Source organism: Salvelinus alpinus, chromosome 1, assembly GCF_045679555.1.
Source record: "Salvelinus alpinus chromosome 1, SLU_Salpinus.1, whole genome shotgun sequence".
In the NCBI taxonomy this organism is placed as follows: Eukaryota; Metazoa; Chordata; class Actinopteri; order Salmoniformes; family Salmonidae; genus Salvelinus; species Salvelinus alpinus.
In genome coordinates this window covers 105,821,593-105,837,672 of record NC_092086.1, presented here as the reverse complement: position 1 = coordinate 105,837,672, position 16,080 = coordinate 105,821,593, and the positions used below count along the sequence as shown (strand labels likewise).

The window sequence follows — 16,080 nt, the reverse complement described above, 5'->3', positions numbered from 1 at the left end:
CAGCCAGTGAAACGGCAGGGCGCCAAATTCAAAACAACAGAAATCCCATAATTACAATTCCTCAAACATACATGAATTTCAGACTATTTTAAAGATACACGTGTTGTAAATCCAGCCACAGTGTCCGATTTCAAATAGGCTTTACGACGAAAGCAAACCAAACGATTATGTTAGGTGAGTGCCTATTCACAGAAAAACACAGCCATTTTTCCAGCCAAAGAGAGGAGTCACAAAAAGCAGAGATATAGATAAAATTAATCACTAAACTTTGTTGATCTTCATCAGATGACACTCATAGGACTTCATGTTACACAATACATGTATGTTTTGTTCGGTAAAGTTCATATTTATATCCAAAAATCTCAGTTTACATTGGCGCGTTATGTTCAGTAGTTCCAAAACATCCGGTGATTTTGCAGAGCCGCATCAATTTACAGAAATAGTCATCATAAATGTTGATGAAAATACAAGTGATACACATAGAATTTTAGATCCACTTCTCCTCAATGCAACCTCTGTGTCAGATTTCAAAAAAACTTTACGGAAAAAGCAAACCATGCAATATTCTGAGTACACCGCTCAGACGACAAATCAACCCAAAGAGATATCCGCCATGTTGGAGTCAACATAAGTCAGAAATAGCATTATAAATATTCACTTACCTTTGATGATCTTCATCAGAATGCACTCCCAGGAATCCCAGTTCCACAATAAATGTTTGTTTTGTTCGATAATGTCCATCATTTATGTCCAAATTCCTCGTTGTTGTTTGCGCGTTCAGGACACAATCTAAACTCACGACGCGCGTGCAAGTCCAGCGGAAAGTACGGACGAAAAGTCCAAAAAGTTCCGTTACAGTCCGTAGAAACATGTCAAACGATGTATAGAATCAATCTTTAGGATGTTTTTAACATAAATCTTCAATAATGTTCCAACCGGAGAATTCCTTTGTCTTCAGAAATGCGATGGAACTCTCACATGAATGCGCATGGTCAGTGCCTGGTCAGCTCGTGGCACTCTGGGAGAGACCTTACTCAATCTCCTCTCATTTGCCCCCACTTCACAGTAGAAGCATCAAACAAGGTTCTATAGACTGTTGACATCGAGTGGAAGCCATAGGAAGTGCAACATGACCCCATTTCCACTGTATCTTGGATAAGCAAAGAGTTGAAAACCTACAAACCTCAGATTTCCCACTTCCTGGTTGGATTTTTTCTCTGGTTTCTGCCTGCCAAATGAGTTCTGTTATACTCACAGACATTATTCAAACAGTTTTAGAAACTTCAGAGTTTCTAAAACAGAGTCCAAATCTACTAATAATATGCACATCCTAGGATCTGGGCCTGCGTAGCAGGCAGTTTACTCTGGGCACGCTTTTCATCCGGACGTGAAAATACTGCCCCCTACCTCGAAGAAGTTAAAGCTGCAATATGTAACTATGTGGAACCTGACCAAATTCACATAGAAATGTGAGTTATAGATCTGTCATTCTCATTGAAAGGAAGTCTTAGAAGAGGAAGATCTGTTCTATGTGTTATTTCTATGCTTCCCGTTTTTAAATTGTTTTTTGTGTCTTTTACTTTCGGTTTTGTACACTAGCTTCAAACAGCTGAAAATATAATATTTTGTCATGGAAAATATATTTCACAGCGGTTTAGATGGTACAATGATTCTCTACACTACACTTGCTTGTTTTGTCACAATAACTGAAATTAGGCAAACTATTAGAAATTTAGCAACCAGGAAATGGCAGAGCAATTTCTGCATGGTGCGTCTTTAACATCCCATCATGCTTAGGTTCATGTATAAAAATGCTGGGCAGGCCATTATTTTGGCTACCATGGCTATGCCCCCATAGGATGACAATGACATGTGGTCATTGAATGGTTTGATGAGCATGAAAGCAATGTAAACCATGTGCCATGGCCGTCTGTCATTAGATTTAAACTCAACTGAACACTTATGGGAGATTCTGGAGCCTCACCTGAGACGGCGTTTTCCACCAACATCAACAAAACACCAAATGATGGAATTTCTTGTGGAAGAATGGTGTCGCATCCCTCCGATAGAGTTAGAGACACTTGTAGAATCTATGTCAAGGGGCATTGAAGCTATTCTGGCTCATTGTGGCCCAACTCCCTATTAAGACATTGGTCTATCCTTTATTTTGGCAGTTACCTATAGCTAGCTACTGTATAGTGGAGTTTAGTGCCAGGCCAGCAGTGGACGTTTTTGATGTAGTGTGTGAGATAGATCTGGGGGAAAATAACTGGAACACAATGTTGTCAGGCCACTTTGTACTGGTATTGGCATGACAACCCCTCATCTTTCTCTATTCCTGTTGATACTCAAGGTCACAGCAACCATCAAAAAAGCTTCACAGTTGTGTCAGACATACAACTGAAAAAGTGAAAATCAAATCAAATCAAATCAAATCAAATTGTATTAGTCACATACACATGGTTAGCAGATGTTAATGCGAGTGTAGCGAAATGCTTGTGCTTCTAGTTCCGACAATGCAGTAATAACCAACAGTAATCTAACCTAACAATTCCACACTACTACCTTACACACACACACAAGTGTAAGGGATAAAGAATATGTACATAAAGATATATGGATGAGTGGTGGTACAGAACGGCATGGCAGATGCAGTAGATGGTATAGAGTACGGTATATACATATGAGATGAGTACTGTAGGGTATGTAAACATAAAGTGGCATAGTTTAAAGTGGCTAGTGGTACATGTATTGCATAAAGATGGCAAGATGCAGTAGATGATATAGAGTACAGTATATATACATATGAGATGGGTAATGTAGGGTATGTAAACATTGTATTAAGTGGCATTGCTTAAAGTGGCTAGTGGTACATTTTTACATAATTTCCATCAATTCCCATTTTTAAAGTGGCTGGAGTTGAGTCAGTATGTTGGCAGCGGCCGCTAAATGTTAGTGGTGGCTGTTTAACAGTCTGATGGCCTTGAGATAGAAGCTGTTTTTCAGTCTCTCGGTCCCTGCTTTGATGCACCTGTACTGACCTCGCCTTCTGGATGATAGCGGGGTGAACAGGCAGTGGCTTGGGTGGTTGTTGTCCTTGATGATCTTTATGGCCTTCCTGTGACATCGGGTGGTGTAGGTGTCCTGGAGGGCAGGTAGTTTGCCCCTGGTGATGCGTTCTGCAGACCTCACTACCCTCTGGAGAGCCTTACGGTTGTGGGCGGAGCAGTTGCCGTACCAGGCGGTGATACAGCCCGACAGGATGCTCTCGATTGTGCATCTGTAGAAGTTTGTGAGTGCTTTTGGTGACAAGCCGAATTTCTTCAGCCTCCTGAGGTTGAAGAGGCGCTGCTGCGCCTTCTTCACAACGCTGTCTGTGTGGGTGGACCAGTTCAGTTTGTCCGTGATGTGTACACCGAGGAACTTAAAACTTTCCACCTTCTCCACTACTGACCCGTCGATGTGGATAGGGGGGTGCTCCCTCTGCTGTTTCCTGAAGTCCACAATCATCTCCTTTGTTTTGTTGACGTTGAGTATGAGGTTATTTTCCTGACACCACACTCCGAGGGCCCTCACCTCCTCCCTGTAGGCCGTCTCGTCGTTGTTGGTGATCAAGCCTACCACTGTAGTGTCATCTGCAAACTTGATGATTGAGTTGGAGGCGTGCATGGCCACGCAGTCGTGGGTGAACAGGGAGTACAGGAGAGGGCTCAGAACGCACCCTTGTGGGGCCCCAGTGTTGAGGATCAGCGGGGTGGAGATGTTGTTACCTACCCTCACCACCTGGGGGCGGCCCGTCAGGAAGTCCAGGACCCAGTTGCACAGGGCGGGGTCGAGACCCAGGGTCTCGAGCTTGATGACGAGTTTGGAGGGTACTATGGTGTTAAATGCTGAGCTGTAATCGATGAACAGCATTCTCACATGGGTATTCCTCTTGTCCAGATGGGTTAGGGCAGTGTGCAGTGTGGTTGCGATTGCGTCGTCTGTGGACCTATTGGGTCGGTAAGCAAATTGGAGTGGGTCTAGGGTGTCCGGTAGGGTGGAGGTGATATGGTCCTTGACTAGTCTCTCAAAGCACTTCATGATGACGGAAGTGAGTGCTACGGGGCGGTAGTCGTTTAGCTCAGTTACCTTAGCTTTCTTGGGAACAGGAACAATGGTGGCCCTCTTGAAGCATGTGGGAACAGCAGACTGGGATAAGGATTGATTGAATATGTCCGTAAACACACCAGCCAGCTGGTCTGCGCATGCTCTGAGGACGCGGCTGGGAATGCCGTCTGGGCCTGCAGCCTTGCGAGGGTTAACACGTTTAAATGTTTTACTCACCTCGGCTGCAGTGAAGGAGAGCCCGCAGGTTTTGGTAGGGGGCCGTGTCAGTGGCACTGTATTGTCCTCAAAGCGGGCAAAAAAGTTGTTTAGCCTGTCTGGGAGCAAGACATCCTGGTCCTCGACGGGGCTGGTTTTCTTTTTGTAATCCGTGATTGACTGTAGACCCTGCCACATACCTCTTGTGTCTGAGCTGTTGAATTTCGACTCGATTTTGTCTCTGTACTGAGACTTGGCCTGTTTGATTGCCTTGCGGAGAGAATAGCTACACTGTTTGTATTCGGTCATGCTTCCGGTCACCTTGCCCTGGTTAAAAGCAGTGGTTCGCGCTTTCAGTTTCACGCGAATGCTGCCGTCAATCCACGGTTTCTGGTTTGGGAATGTTTTTATCGTTGCTGTGGGTACGACATCGTCAATGCACTTCCTAATGAACTCGCTCACCGAATCAGCATATTCGTCAATATTGTTGTTGGACGCGATGCGGAACATATTCCAATCTGCGTGATCGAAGCAGTCTTGAAGCGTGGATTCAGATTGGTCGGACCAGCGTTGAACAGACCTGAGCGCGGGAGCTTGTTGTTTGAGTTTTTGTTTGTAGGCTGGAATCAACAAAATGGAGTCGTGGTCAGCTTTTCCGAAAGGGGGGCGGGGGAGGGCCTTATAAGCGTCGCGGAAATTAGTGTAACAATGGTCTAGTGTTTTTCCAGCCCTGGTAGCACAATCGATATGCTGATAGAATTTAGGGAGTTTTGTTTTTAGATTAGCCTTGTTAAAATCCCCAGCTACGATGAATGCAGCCTCAGGGTGTGTGGTTTCCAGTTTACAAAGAGTCAGATAAAGTTCGTTCAGGGCCATCGATGTGTCTGCTTGGGGGGGAATGTATACGGCTGTGATTATGATTGACGAGAATTCCCTTGGTAGATAATGCGGTCGACATTTGATTGTGAGGAGTTCTAGATCAGGTGAACAGAACGACTTGAGTTCTTGTGTGTTGTTATGATGATCACACCACTTCTCGTTAATCATAAGGCATACCCCCCCGCCCCTCTTCTTACCGGAAAGATGTTTGTTTCTGTCGGCGCGATGCATGGAGAAACCAGCTGGCTGCACCGACTCCGTTAGCGTCCCTTGAGTTAGCCATGTTTCCGTGAAGCAGAGCACGTTGCAATCCCTGATGTCTCTCTGGAATGCTACCCGTGCTCGGATTTCATCAACCTTATTGTCAAGAGACTGGACATTGGCGAGTAGTATGCTAGGGAGTGGAGCGCGATGTGCCCGTCTCCGAAGCCTGACCACGAGACCGCCACGTTTTCCCCTTTTTCGGCGTCGCACAGGGTCGCCGGCTGGGATCAGATCCATTGTATTGTGTGGAAGGCAAGACACTGGATCCGTTTCGGGAAAGTCATATTCCTGGTAGGAACGATGATGAGTTGACGTTAATCGTATATTCAGTAGTTCCTCCCGACTGTATGTAATGAAACCTAAGATTACCCGGGGTACCGATGTAAGAAATAACACGTAAAAAAACAAAATACTGCATATTTTCCAAGGAACACGAAGCGAGGCAGCCATCTCTTTCCGGCGCCGGAAGTTATGAATGTGATTTTGTCCGAGCAGTGAAAGTTACATGGGTCAGATGAGTATTTTTATAGACAAGATTGGAAAGAAAATGTCAGAAGACAAGGGGAGGAAAATTATCTAGATGTCTGGAGGTTACATTTTTTTATTTGTCACTCTGCATTTTGGGATATTTAACTGCCTATCCAAATGCTACTTATCTGGTGTGTCTAACCATCTCTTTCTCCTTCCTTCCTTCCCTCCCTCCTTCCCTCCCTCCCCATTCCTCCCTCCTTCTCCTTTCCTCCTTCCCTTCCCCCACAGCGCCGACAGAGGTGGTCTTCTCGTTTGACGTGGGCAACGGCCCCTTTGAAGTGCGGGTGGAGACAGGCGATGTGGCACTAAACGACGACAGGTGGCACCGTGTTCGAGCGGAGCGGAATGTAAAAGAGGCTTCGCTGCGTGTGGATGCTTTCCCCAACGCCACACAGAAGGCCCCCGCCGACGGTCACATCCATCTGCAGCTCAACAGCCAGTTATTTGTAGGTAGGAAAACACTGCTGCTTCAGACCACTACCTATCCCTCCCTCATTCGAGACAGAAATAAACCAGACCCGGGTTCAAATACTATTTGAAATCCTTCAAATACTTTAAGCGTTTGATCTAGCCTGCCCTGGGAGTGCCAGTTGGGTGGGGTTTGCAGTTGTGGGACTACTATATCATTTCATAAAGGCAAGCTCAAGCACACACAGAAAAAGTATTGAAGGGAATTTCAATAGCATTTGAACTCAGGTCTGCCATTAAGAGGAATAAGCATGCATGATATAAATGGCTCAGTGAGAGGTGCTAGGCTTCCTACATTCACCAGCCCTATCCACAGGGAGGGACGTCTGTCATTTGTAATAATGCCGTTTTTGTCTGCTTTCCAAAAGCTACCCTATTCCCTACATAGTGCACTACTTTTGACCAGAGCCCTATGGCCCCTATTTCCTCTGTTTCCTCTGTTTCCCTCTGTTTCCTCTGTTTCCTCTGTTTCCCTCTGTTTCCTCTGTTTCCTCTGTTTTATCTGTTTCCTCTGGTACCTGTTTCCTCTGTTTTCTCTGTTTCCTCTGTTTCCTCTGTTTCCTCTGTTTTCCTCTGTTTCCTGTTTCCTCTGCCGGTGGTGAACAGAGACTATGAATCCATAGCTTCCAAATATAGGTAGCGGTAATTCCAGATGGAATTGGTGTTTGAAATATTGTGACATTTCTCTCCTTTTTAAATTTTTTTGATCAGTACAGCATAGTTCAAGAGGTAAGTTAATAAGAGAAGGAGAAGGCCCTGCTTCCAACAGTAAGATGCAGTGGACGCACCACCTATAAGAAGCAGCTGCCGTCATAGTAATAGTTTGAGAACGCTCATGCATTCTCCAACAACCTTGCTCTCAGGCCATCTGTCCATTGATATGCATTTGCTTGAAGCTAGGTTTAATAAATCTATTCTGTACCTACGTCAGACATCTATATTGGGAAAATTCTTTGCCATATAGAGCCTATCAGTACCATTGTGCTGGTCTTCAGTCTGTTTTCGCCCCAGACTATTCCAATGATTTAAAGAAAGGAAAACACTAGGAAAAACACTAGGAAAAACAGGCTGTTGTATAACACTTTATCTACAAGCAAATATTGAGGATGCGTCTTTCGGTCTGTTATATCCGCAAACATCCACTTTGCTGGAAAAACGAACAAACAGTGGATGCAGGCAGAGTCAGAATGAGGGAATGAATATTGATATGTTGGATGTCTTTAGCCAGTAATCCCTTACAGTGATTGTGAGGGACCATACTGTATGTAAAACCTACAGATTGTCCTGGGGTTCATAGGAAGTTTGCCTCTATTGGCATTAATAAATAAATACACATTTTATGATTTATATTCAGAACGAATATGTAGAAAACGCTTTCAGCCCCTCTCCTGAACACTAACTTACAGCCCTCTCTAACTCTTAAAACAAGTAGCCTACCTACCCCCAACAAGGTGTCAGCATGCTTAAGTTCGGCTAGTGTGCCGTAGCCAGTATACGCTTCCTCAAAATAGTCAACATTTTTCTAAGTTAACTCAAGAAATCTGTCATTCATTTTGACGTTTTTTTTTTTTTTTTACATCTAACTAAGATGTTTTGTGCAGTATTTTTCTATTAAAAAATTTGCATTAAAACGAGTTTTCTCTCGTTGAATGACAACAAAGACTTTAATGAAAAATCCTTACTGTTGACCAATCTCCGACAAAGGTGCATAGACTTCGGCTCTGAAGTCCGTCTTGCCTCCAGAAAAAATGGGTGTGTCTGAACAGTCTCAAAAACCCTCATGGAAGTCCAAAACAAAAACAAAAACATCAACTTTTTTGTCATAATATATGCACAAACTATACCGAACTGTTTCGGCTTAAGGATTTAAGCCTGACTCCCTGACCCTGCAGAGAACAGAGGTGGGGAAGGATCCTCATTGTTTACAGGCTACTCTGTGTCCCCCTCTGGAGCTCTTTAGTTGCATGCCACACACAGTGACCTCAGGGCATCTATCCAATAGGCAGGTGGGACCGGGACATGTATAAAAGCACAGTCCAACCCAGTCTGGGCTCAGTCTTACATTTTTACATTTGACATTTTAGTCATTTAGCAGAAACTCTTATCCAGAGCAACATACAGTTAGTGCCTTCGTCTTAACATAGCTAGGTGGGACAACTACATATCACAGGCCTAGTAAGTACACTTTTCCTCAAAGTAGTTATCAGCAAAGTCAGAGCTGGGGGGGTAGGGACTCTGCTGTCCTAGTTTCAGGGGGAAGCTACTCCATTGGGGTGCCAGGATAGTCTTCAGCAAGCAGTGGCAGAGTAAGGAGCTCTCTCATAAATCTCTGCCCTACAGCTGGGCCATAACCCACGGACCAATTATCCTGCAGCCCTGGACTCTCCCAACACACTATAGTGTTAGTGCGTCTCTGACCTATGTAAGTGCACTGCACTGGGATAGGGCACTTTATGTCTGGTTGTACTGTAAGCTTTTATATAACTATTTGATAGCCATTCCTGCCATAGGCCTTAAGATGTCAGCCCCCATGGCTATATCCAACCTGCTAGCCTAGCTTAACCTAGCATGCTACCTTATTACCTATGCTAGTTGATGTTTATCTATGTTTATCTTATTTTCCTATTGCTAACATCTTATAGCTGCTATATATATATATATATATATATATATATATATATATTGCTATACTGTGTGCTACGCTAGCCAATATTGCTAACCTCACTAACTCTAGTTGACCTGTACATACTGTGTTTTATTTTTATTTAACCTTTATTTAACTAGGCAAGTCAGTTAAGAACAAATTCTTATTTACAATGACACGGCCTAGGAACAGTGGGTTAACTGCCTTGTTCAGGGGCAGAATGACAGATTTTGACCTTGTCAGATCAGGGATTCAATCCAGCAACCTTTAGCTTACTGGCCCAACTCTCTAACCACTAGGCTACCAGCCTAATAGGATGTTAAGGTAATACCTTCTACTGGCTGTATAGTATGCCATGTTCATTGCTGCTATACTGTTATATAGCTATGCTATTACCGCTAGCCTATGCTACATAGCTACTAGCATCACTGCTATTACTGTTGTGTAATTCATTCCCCTTTCTGTTCCATTACAGAAACCACTATCACTTTCACTTCCACCTAGTCCACTTCCTGTTTACTATGTGTGTGCGCCTGTCTTGAGCGTGGCAATAAACGTGTGTTCTGTACATCTGTGTCCTACTGGTGATTTCTGTCCTCTTACCGGGATGTGCACCTATAATCTGAACCTGCATTTCTATCGGAGACCACCACATAGTGGCACTCTTTTTCAGTATACATCTTATGATGTGGCCACACACTGTGAACCGATACTGTCGCACACATCGGCATGCCAGTAGATGAACACACCATCTACAGTTAGCCTAACTGACAAAATGAAGGAAACAGCAACTGTCACGACTTCCGCCGAAGTTGGTCCCTCGCCTTGTTCGGGCGGCGTTCGGCGGTCGAAGTCACCGACCTTCTAGCCATCGCTGATCCTCTTTTCATTTTCAATTGGTTTTGTCTTGTCTTCCATCACACCTGGTTCCAATTCCATCAATTACATGTTGTGTATTTAACCCTCTGTTCCCCCCATGTCCTTGTCGGTAATTGTTTCTTGTAGTGCTTATGAAACGGTATGCTGGTATTTACCGGGTTTTGTTTGAACCATTTATTGTATTGTTCTGTTGACGGTGGTTTATGGATATTAAACGACACCGTTGTAAATCAGTTCTCGCTCTCCTGCGCCTGACTTCTCTGCCGCGAGTACGCACCTCACTACAGCAACATAAAGTGTCTTAATAGGGCATTGGGCCACCACGAGCTAGAACACTTTCAATGCACCTTGGCATAGATTCTACACGTGTCTGGAACTCTATTGGAGGGATGCGACACCATTCTTCCACAAGAAATTCAATCATTTGGTGTTTTGTTGATGGTGGAGGAAAAACGCTGTCTCAGGCGCTGCTCCAGAATCTCCCATAAGCATGTTGTGTTAAATTTGGTTGCGATCTGGTGACTAGGGGTGTAGCGAATTTGGTATCCTTAACTTGAAGAAAAATCCATAATGGAAAAACAATGTTTTTTTGTTTTTTTCACTACAAATTTTAAATCACAGTTCAGCTGGCTCTCCTGCTCTTTCTCTTCACTAAGGATGCAAGTGTGTATTCGGTCTTCGTTCTGTTGCATGTAGAATATCCTAGCCTATTCATTGATGATAGATAGGCCCAGCTTTACTGAAGTTGCGAGACATTACAAGCCAAGAAATTGTGAAATACAGCATTCCATTGCAAGATACAGCTTCTAATTCCGATAGATAGGCCTAGTGCACGGTTCGAACTCTCTCTGCCTGACAGCCGACCTGCCTATACTGTGCCCCTCCCCTCTCTCCGTCCCTCGCTAGCTCTCTATGAAAGATGTGAGTGTTTGGGTTCTCTTATGTATGGCAACTAATCAATCTCCTCCGTTTAAAAATACAGACTCTTAGGAGTTGATTCCTGGCGGAATATGTGTTTTCTTTCTACTAAATGTCTTGGTAAGTCACGGTATTTAACAAACTTTAAAGTACTTTTTTTAGCAGAGAGTGGTCTGCTCGCATCCCTACTGGTGACTGAGACGGCCATGGCATATGTTTTACATCGTTTTCATGCTCATCAAACCAGTCAGTGACTACTCGTGCCCTGCGAATGGGGGCATTGTCATCCTATGGGGGCATAGACATTTTGGCCAAAATAATGCATTTTTATACATGACTCTAAGCATTATGGGATGTTAATTGCTTATTAACTCAGAAACCACACCTGTGTGGAAGCACCTGCTTTCAATATACATTGTATCCCTCATTTACTCAAGTGTTTCCATTATTTTACCTGTTGCTTGTTTGTTGATACTGTGGCTTTCAAGTATACCTTACAAAGCATTCAACTCACTTTATGTTATAGGATTACTGAAATATGAACTTTACAAAATATTCAATGCACAAATGTTAAACTGTAGTATATTTTCAGAAATCATTTTGATACTATTCTGGGATCTCGCTGGGGCTGCTAGTTTAGAACTGACCTGTATTTGGTTTAAATACACTGACTGCCCCCTGAAGTTCGTACTGACATGTTTTCCTGTTAAGTGTTTTTATTCTCTGACAGCTTTCCTCTCTCTCTCTCTCTCTCTCTCTCTCTCTCTCTCTCTCTCTCTCTCTCTCTCTCTCTCTCTCTCTCTCTCTCTCTCTCTCTCTCTCTCTCTCTCTCTCTTCTCTCTCTCTTCTCTCTCAATTCAATTCAATTTGCTTTATTGGCATGACGTAACAGTGTACATATTGCCAAAGCTTATTTACAATATAAAAATGAGAATCAAAATAAAATTGTCAACGGGACAACAGTAACAACAATAACCAAGTGTCAAAATAACCATACATTGAACAATAACAATAAGCATACAGTAGAGTACATGTGCAGGTTGATTGGTCTGTCAGACACTGTCCCTCAAATTATGGCAAGCAGCAATGTAGTGCGCTGCCAACCCACAGCTCTCTGCGTCCTCCCCCAACCGGACGGGTAGCCTATCCTCATCAGAGAGGTCTTTGAAACCTTGAATAAGGGTTTCAAATTTGGGAAAATGACACTCTATAATTGTTTTAGGTTCTGCTGTTGTGCAGTGGTTGCACAGCCTTTCCTCTACAGGGAGCCAGGTTTTCCTGTGTCTACCCTTCTCAATGGCAAGGCTGTGCTCACTGAGCCTGTACTTTGTCAAGGTTTTTCTACGGTTTTGATCAGTAACCATGGTCAAATATTTAGCCACGGTGTACTGTCGATTTAGGGCCAGGTAGAACTGCTGTTTCCCTCTCTCTCTCTCTGACAGCTTTCTTCTCCTCTCTCTCTCTCTCTCTCTCTGACAGCTTTCCTCTCTCTCTCTCTCTCTTTCTCTCTCTCTGACAGCTTCCATCTCCACTCTCTCTCTCTCTCTCTGACAGCTTCCCTCTCCACTCTCTCTCTCTCTCTCTCTCTGACAGCTTCCCTCTCCACTCTCTCTCTCTCTCTCTCTCTGACAGCTTTCCTCTCCACTCTCTCTCTCTCTCTCTCACCCTGACAGCTTTCCTCTCCACTCTCTCTCTCTCTCTCTCACCCTGACAGCTTTCCTCTCCACTCTCTCTCTCTCTCACCCTGACAGCTTTCCTCTCCACTCTCTCTCTCTCTCTCTCTGACAGCTTTCCTCTCCTCTCTCTCTCTCTCTCTCTCTTCTTTCTCTCTGACAGCTTTTCTCTGTCTGTCTCTCTCTCTGACAGCTTTTCTCTGTCTGTCTGTCTGTCTGTCTGTCTGTCTGTCTGTCTGTCTGTCTGTCTGTCTGTCTGTCTGTCTGTCTGTCTGTCTGTCTGTCTGTCTGTCTGTCTGTCTGTCTGTCTGTCTGTCTGTCTGTCTGTCTGTCTGTCTGTCTGTGTGAGAGACAGCTTTCCTCTCCTTTTCCTGCTCCAGTGGTCCAAGCGGAGTGACATCTCCTCTGCTCAGGGATTTGCCTCAGGTCACCATTCCAGTACACCAGAATCATGAGCTCATTCTGATGCACAATTACCCAAACGTGATTATATCCCATCGGGCAGTTACCCAAAGTCCGCTCTGCGATGACCAAATTACAGTTTATTCCAACTCAACAGTTACTACTGTAGCATAAGAGTATTCAATAATATTTGATGCCAGGCCGTCATTGTAAATAAGAATTTGTTCTTAATTGACTCATCTGGGTAAATATATATATTTTTTGTAGGGTTTCTTTGCTTCAATTTTTTTTCTTCAGTTGCAGCATCAGTTAGTCTAAAATGAGAAAGTTACATTTTATTCAACAGTTCCTGAAGGGAAAGATTTCTTACATTATATTTGACTAAAGATTTGACAGCCTGCCTAAGAAATGCTTCAACATTGTGTTACTGCTTTGTAAAAAATAAAAATAAATAAAACGTTTTTCAGATCGAAGAGAACTCAGACCCAGAGAGTCTTGCTTTGCAGGGGGAGAGGCTCATTGATTCTTTGTTGTGAAAAGCCCTGCCTGAACTCCAAGAACAATCTGAACTGCCAGCTCTGAAGTATGGGGAGATGCCAGAGAAGAGAAAGAAAAGACAAGGAGGAGAGGGAGGTTAGCAGCAAGAGCAGTGGCAACAGACAGACAGCTGATAAAAGTCAGCACTCTGAATGTGTTTTCCACCCACAACTTAGTTTTCATCCCCCAGTCGTAGTTTAAATGGTTTTTGTAATTTTCAAAAAGTGTTGACAAAGTTATGTTCTCGGGAGCGGCAGGCGGGCGGGCGGGCGGCTGGGTGACGTGTCAAATAGCTCTGGTACGTGCCCCATCACAGGGCGGCCAGGTGTTGTGTCACGTAGCTCTGGTACGTGTCCCGTCACAGGGCGGCCGGGTGACGTGTCACATAGCTCTGGTACGTGCCCCGTCACACAGACTAAGAAGAAATAGAGAAAGTGGCAGGAGATACAGAAGTTTGTATGTACTGTACATACACTATAGGAGATCTGACTTATCCACTACCCTTGGAATTTCAGATAGAGAAACAGGAACAATGGGTTTTTACTGTGTGCTGTGTTGGGTGTTGACAGGTGGCACAGCCTCCAGAATGAAAGGTTTCCTGGGGTGTATCCGCTCGCTGCAGCTGAACGGGAGGACTCTGGACCTGGAGGAGAGGGCTAAGATCACGCCCGGGGTGAGGCCGGGCTGCCCGGGACACTGCAGCAGCTACGGGGAGCTGTGCCAGAACCAAGGGAGGTGCGTGGAGATGTACAACGGCTTCTCCTGCGACTGTGGCCTCTCAGCCTTCGCAGGCCCTTTCTGCAAGAGAGGTAAATAGACCATGAGCATCACATCGACCTCTAACCTCTGAGGTTCTGGTGATCATCTCAACGTGAGAGGATGTGGCGTTCATGTTGATGCAGTCAACACAACACCAGAGGATATGTTCATATGTTATTACACTACAATCTATTCTAAACCATCTCCATGGTTACAGTATCTTAACTGACTTGCCTAGTCAAATAAAGGTTATATAAACATTTGATAAATATAACAATATTAAACTTATGATGTTTAGCCTACTGTTTTTAATTATTTTATTGTAAGACTAACATACGGTTAGCTCTACAGAACATATTTATAGCTACATTTTTTTGTAATCATTTGATTTTGACCCTTAGTAGCTTCCTACCAAGGAGTGGGCATTTTATTTAACCTTTATTTTGACAGGGAGTCAATGCTGAGACCAAGGTCTCTTTTCCAGATGAGCCCTGTATAGCACCACAATACACATCAAAATACAATAAACACGTTAAACTACACATTCACATACACAATAAGACCGCACGTTATTATACAGTACACGAAAAGCAAAACACAATCATAAAAAACACATTCTTTGGTAAAAAGGTCCCCTAGCAACTGTCTGAAATGCTCTAGAGGCTCCAATTCTTTCCAGAACAGCCATTAGAATTTTTTACATATTAAACGATGACGATCAAAAGGTGAAGAATCCAGTTTATTTCAGAGGACTGTCTTAGCGAGCTTGAGTTAAAACACGACTTAACATGCACTTACCAGCTGTGTGAGTTAGCTTCATCAAGAGCTTAATAATATAGGAGTGTTTTCTGTACACCTTTTGATGTCTCTGAGTCATCGCCATCAGCAGGTCAACTGTATGACGCAGGCTGGAAAATTGGATGTGTTGAATAATTAATAAGAATGACTTGGACCACTTCCTGGTAGAATCGGTCAGTAGTTATGGTGGCAGTGCTGACTGACACAGTAGATGTGGTAACGGAGTCAACGGAATACAGAGGTTCCATTGACCAGACTTGCGCACATTCAACAAATCTCATCTAACAAAGACGATATTCGTCAAATCTGTCATGATGTATGCATTGTAACAGGCCCACAATGTGGTTACTTACATTACATAGCCAAACATATGTGGACACCTGCTCATCAAACATCTAATTCCAAAATCATGGGCGTATGCAGTTGGCTGCTATAACGGCCTCTACTCTTCTGGGAATGCTTTCCACTAGATGTTAGAACATTGCTGCAGGGACTTGCTTCAGCTAACGATGTTGGGCGATTAGGCCTGGTTCGCTGTCGGCGTTCCAATTCATCACAAAGGTGTTCGAGGGAGTTGAGGTCAGGGCTCTGTGCAGGCCAGTCAAGTTCTTCCACACCATCTCAACCATCTCAACAAACCATTTCTTTATGGACATCGCTGTGTGCTCAGTGGCATCATGCTGAAACCGAAAAGGGCCGTCCCCAAACTGTTGCCACAAAGTTGGAAGGCCAGAATTATCTAGATGTCATTGTATGCTGTAGCGTTAAGATTTCCCTTCACTGGAACTAAGGGGCCTAGCCCGAACCATGACAAACTGCCCCAGACCATTATTCCTCCTCCACCAAACGTTACAGTTGGCACTATACATTGTGGCAGATTGGTCAAACAGACTGACAGATGTTGAAGCGGGATTCATCACTCCAGAGAACGTGTGTCCACTGCTCCAGAGTCCAATGACGGCAAGCTTTACACCACTCCATCCGACACTTGGCATTGCACATAGTGATCTTAGGCCTCTGTGT

At 44.0% G+C, this 16,080-nt stretch overlaps 1 protein-coding gene across 1 annotated transcript in view; it reads left to right on the top strand.

Moving 5' to 3' along the window:
• The window catches only part of cntnap3 (contactin associated protein family member 3), a 189,142-nt gene that overhangs the window by 141,775 nt on the left and 31,287 nt on the right, over positions 1-16,080 (top strand). The window contains exons 17-18 of the mRNA XM_071374431.1: positions 6,208-6,429; positions 14,070-14,309. Coding sequence (XP_071230532.1) covers positions 6,208-6,429; positions 14,070-14,309 — 462 coding nt within the window. The remainder of the gene's footprint in view (positions 1-6,207; positions 6,430-14,069; positions 14,310-16,080) is intronic.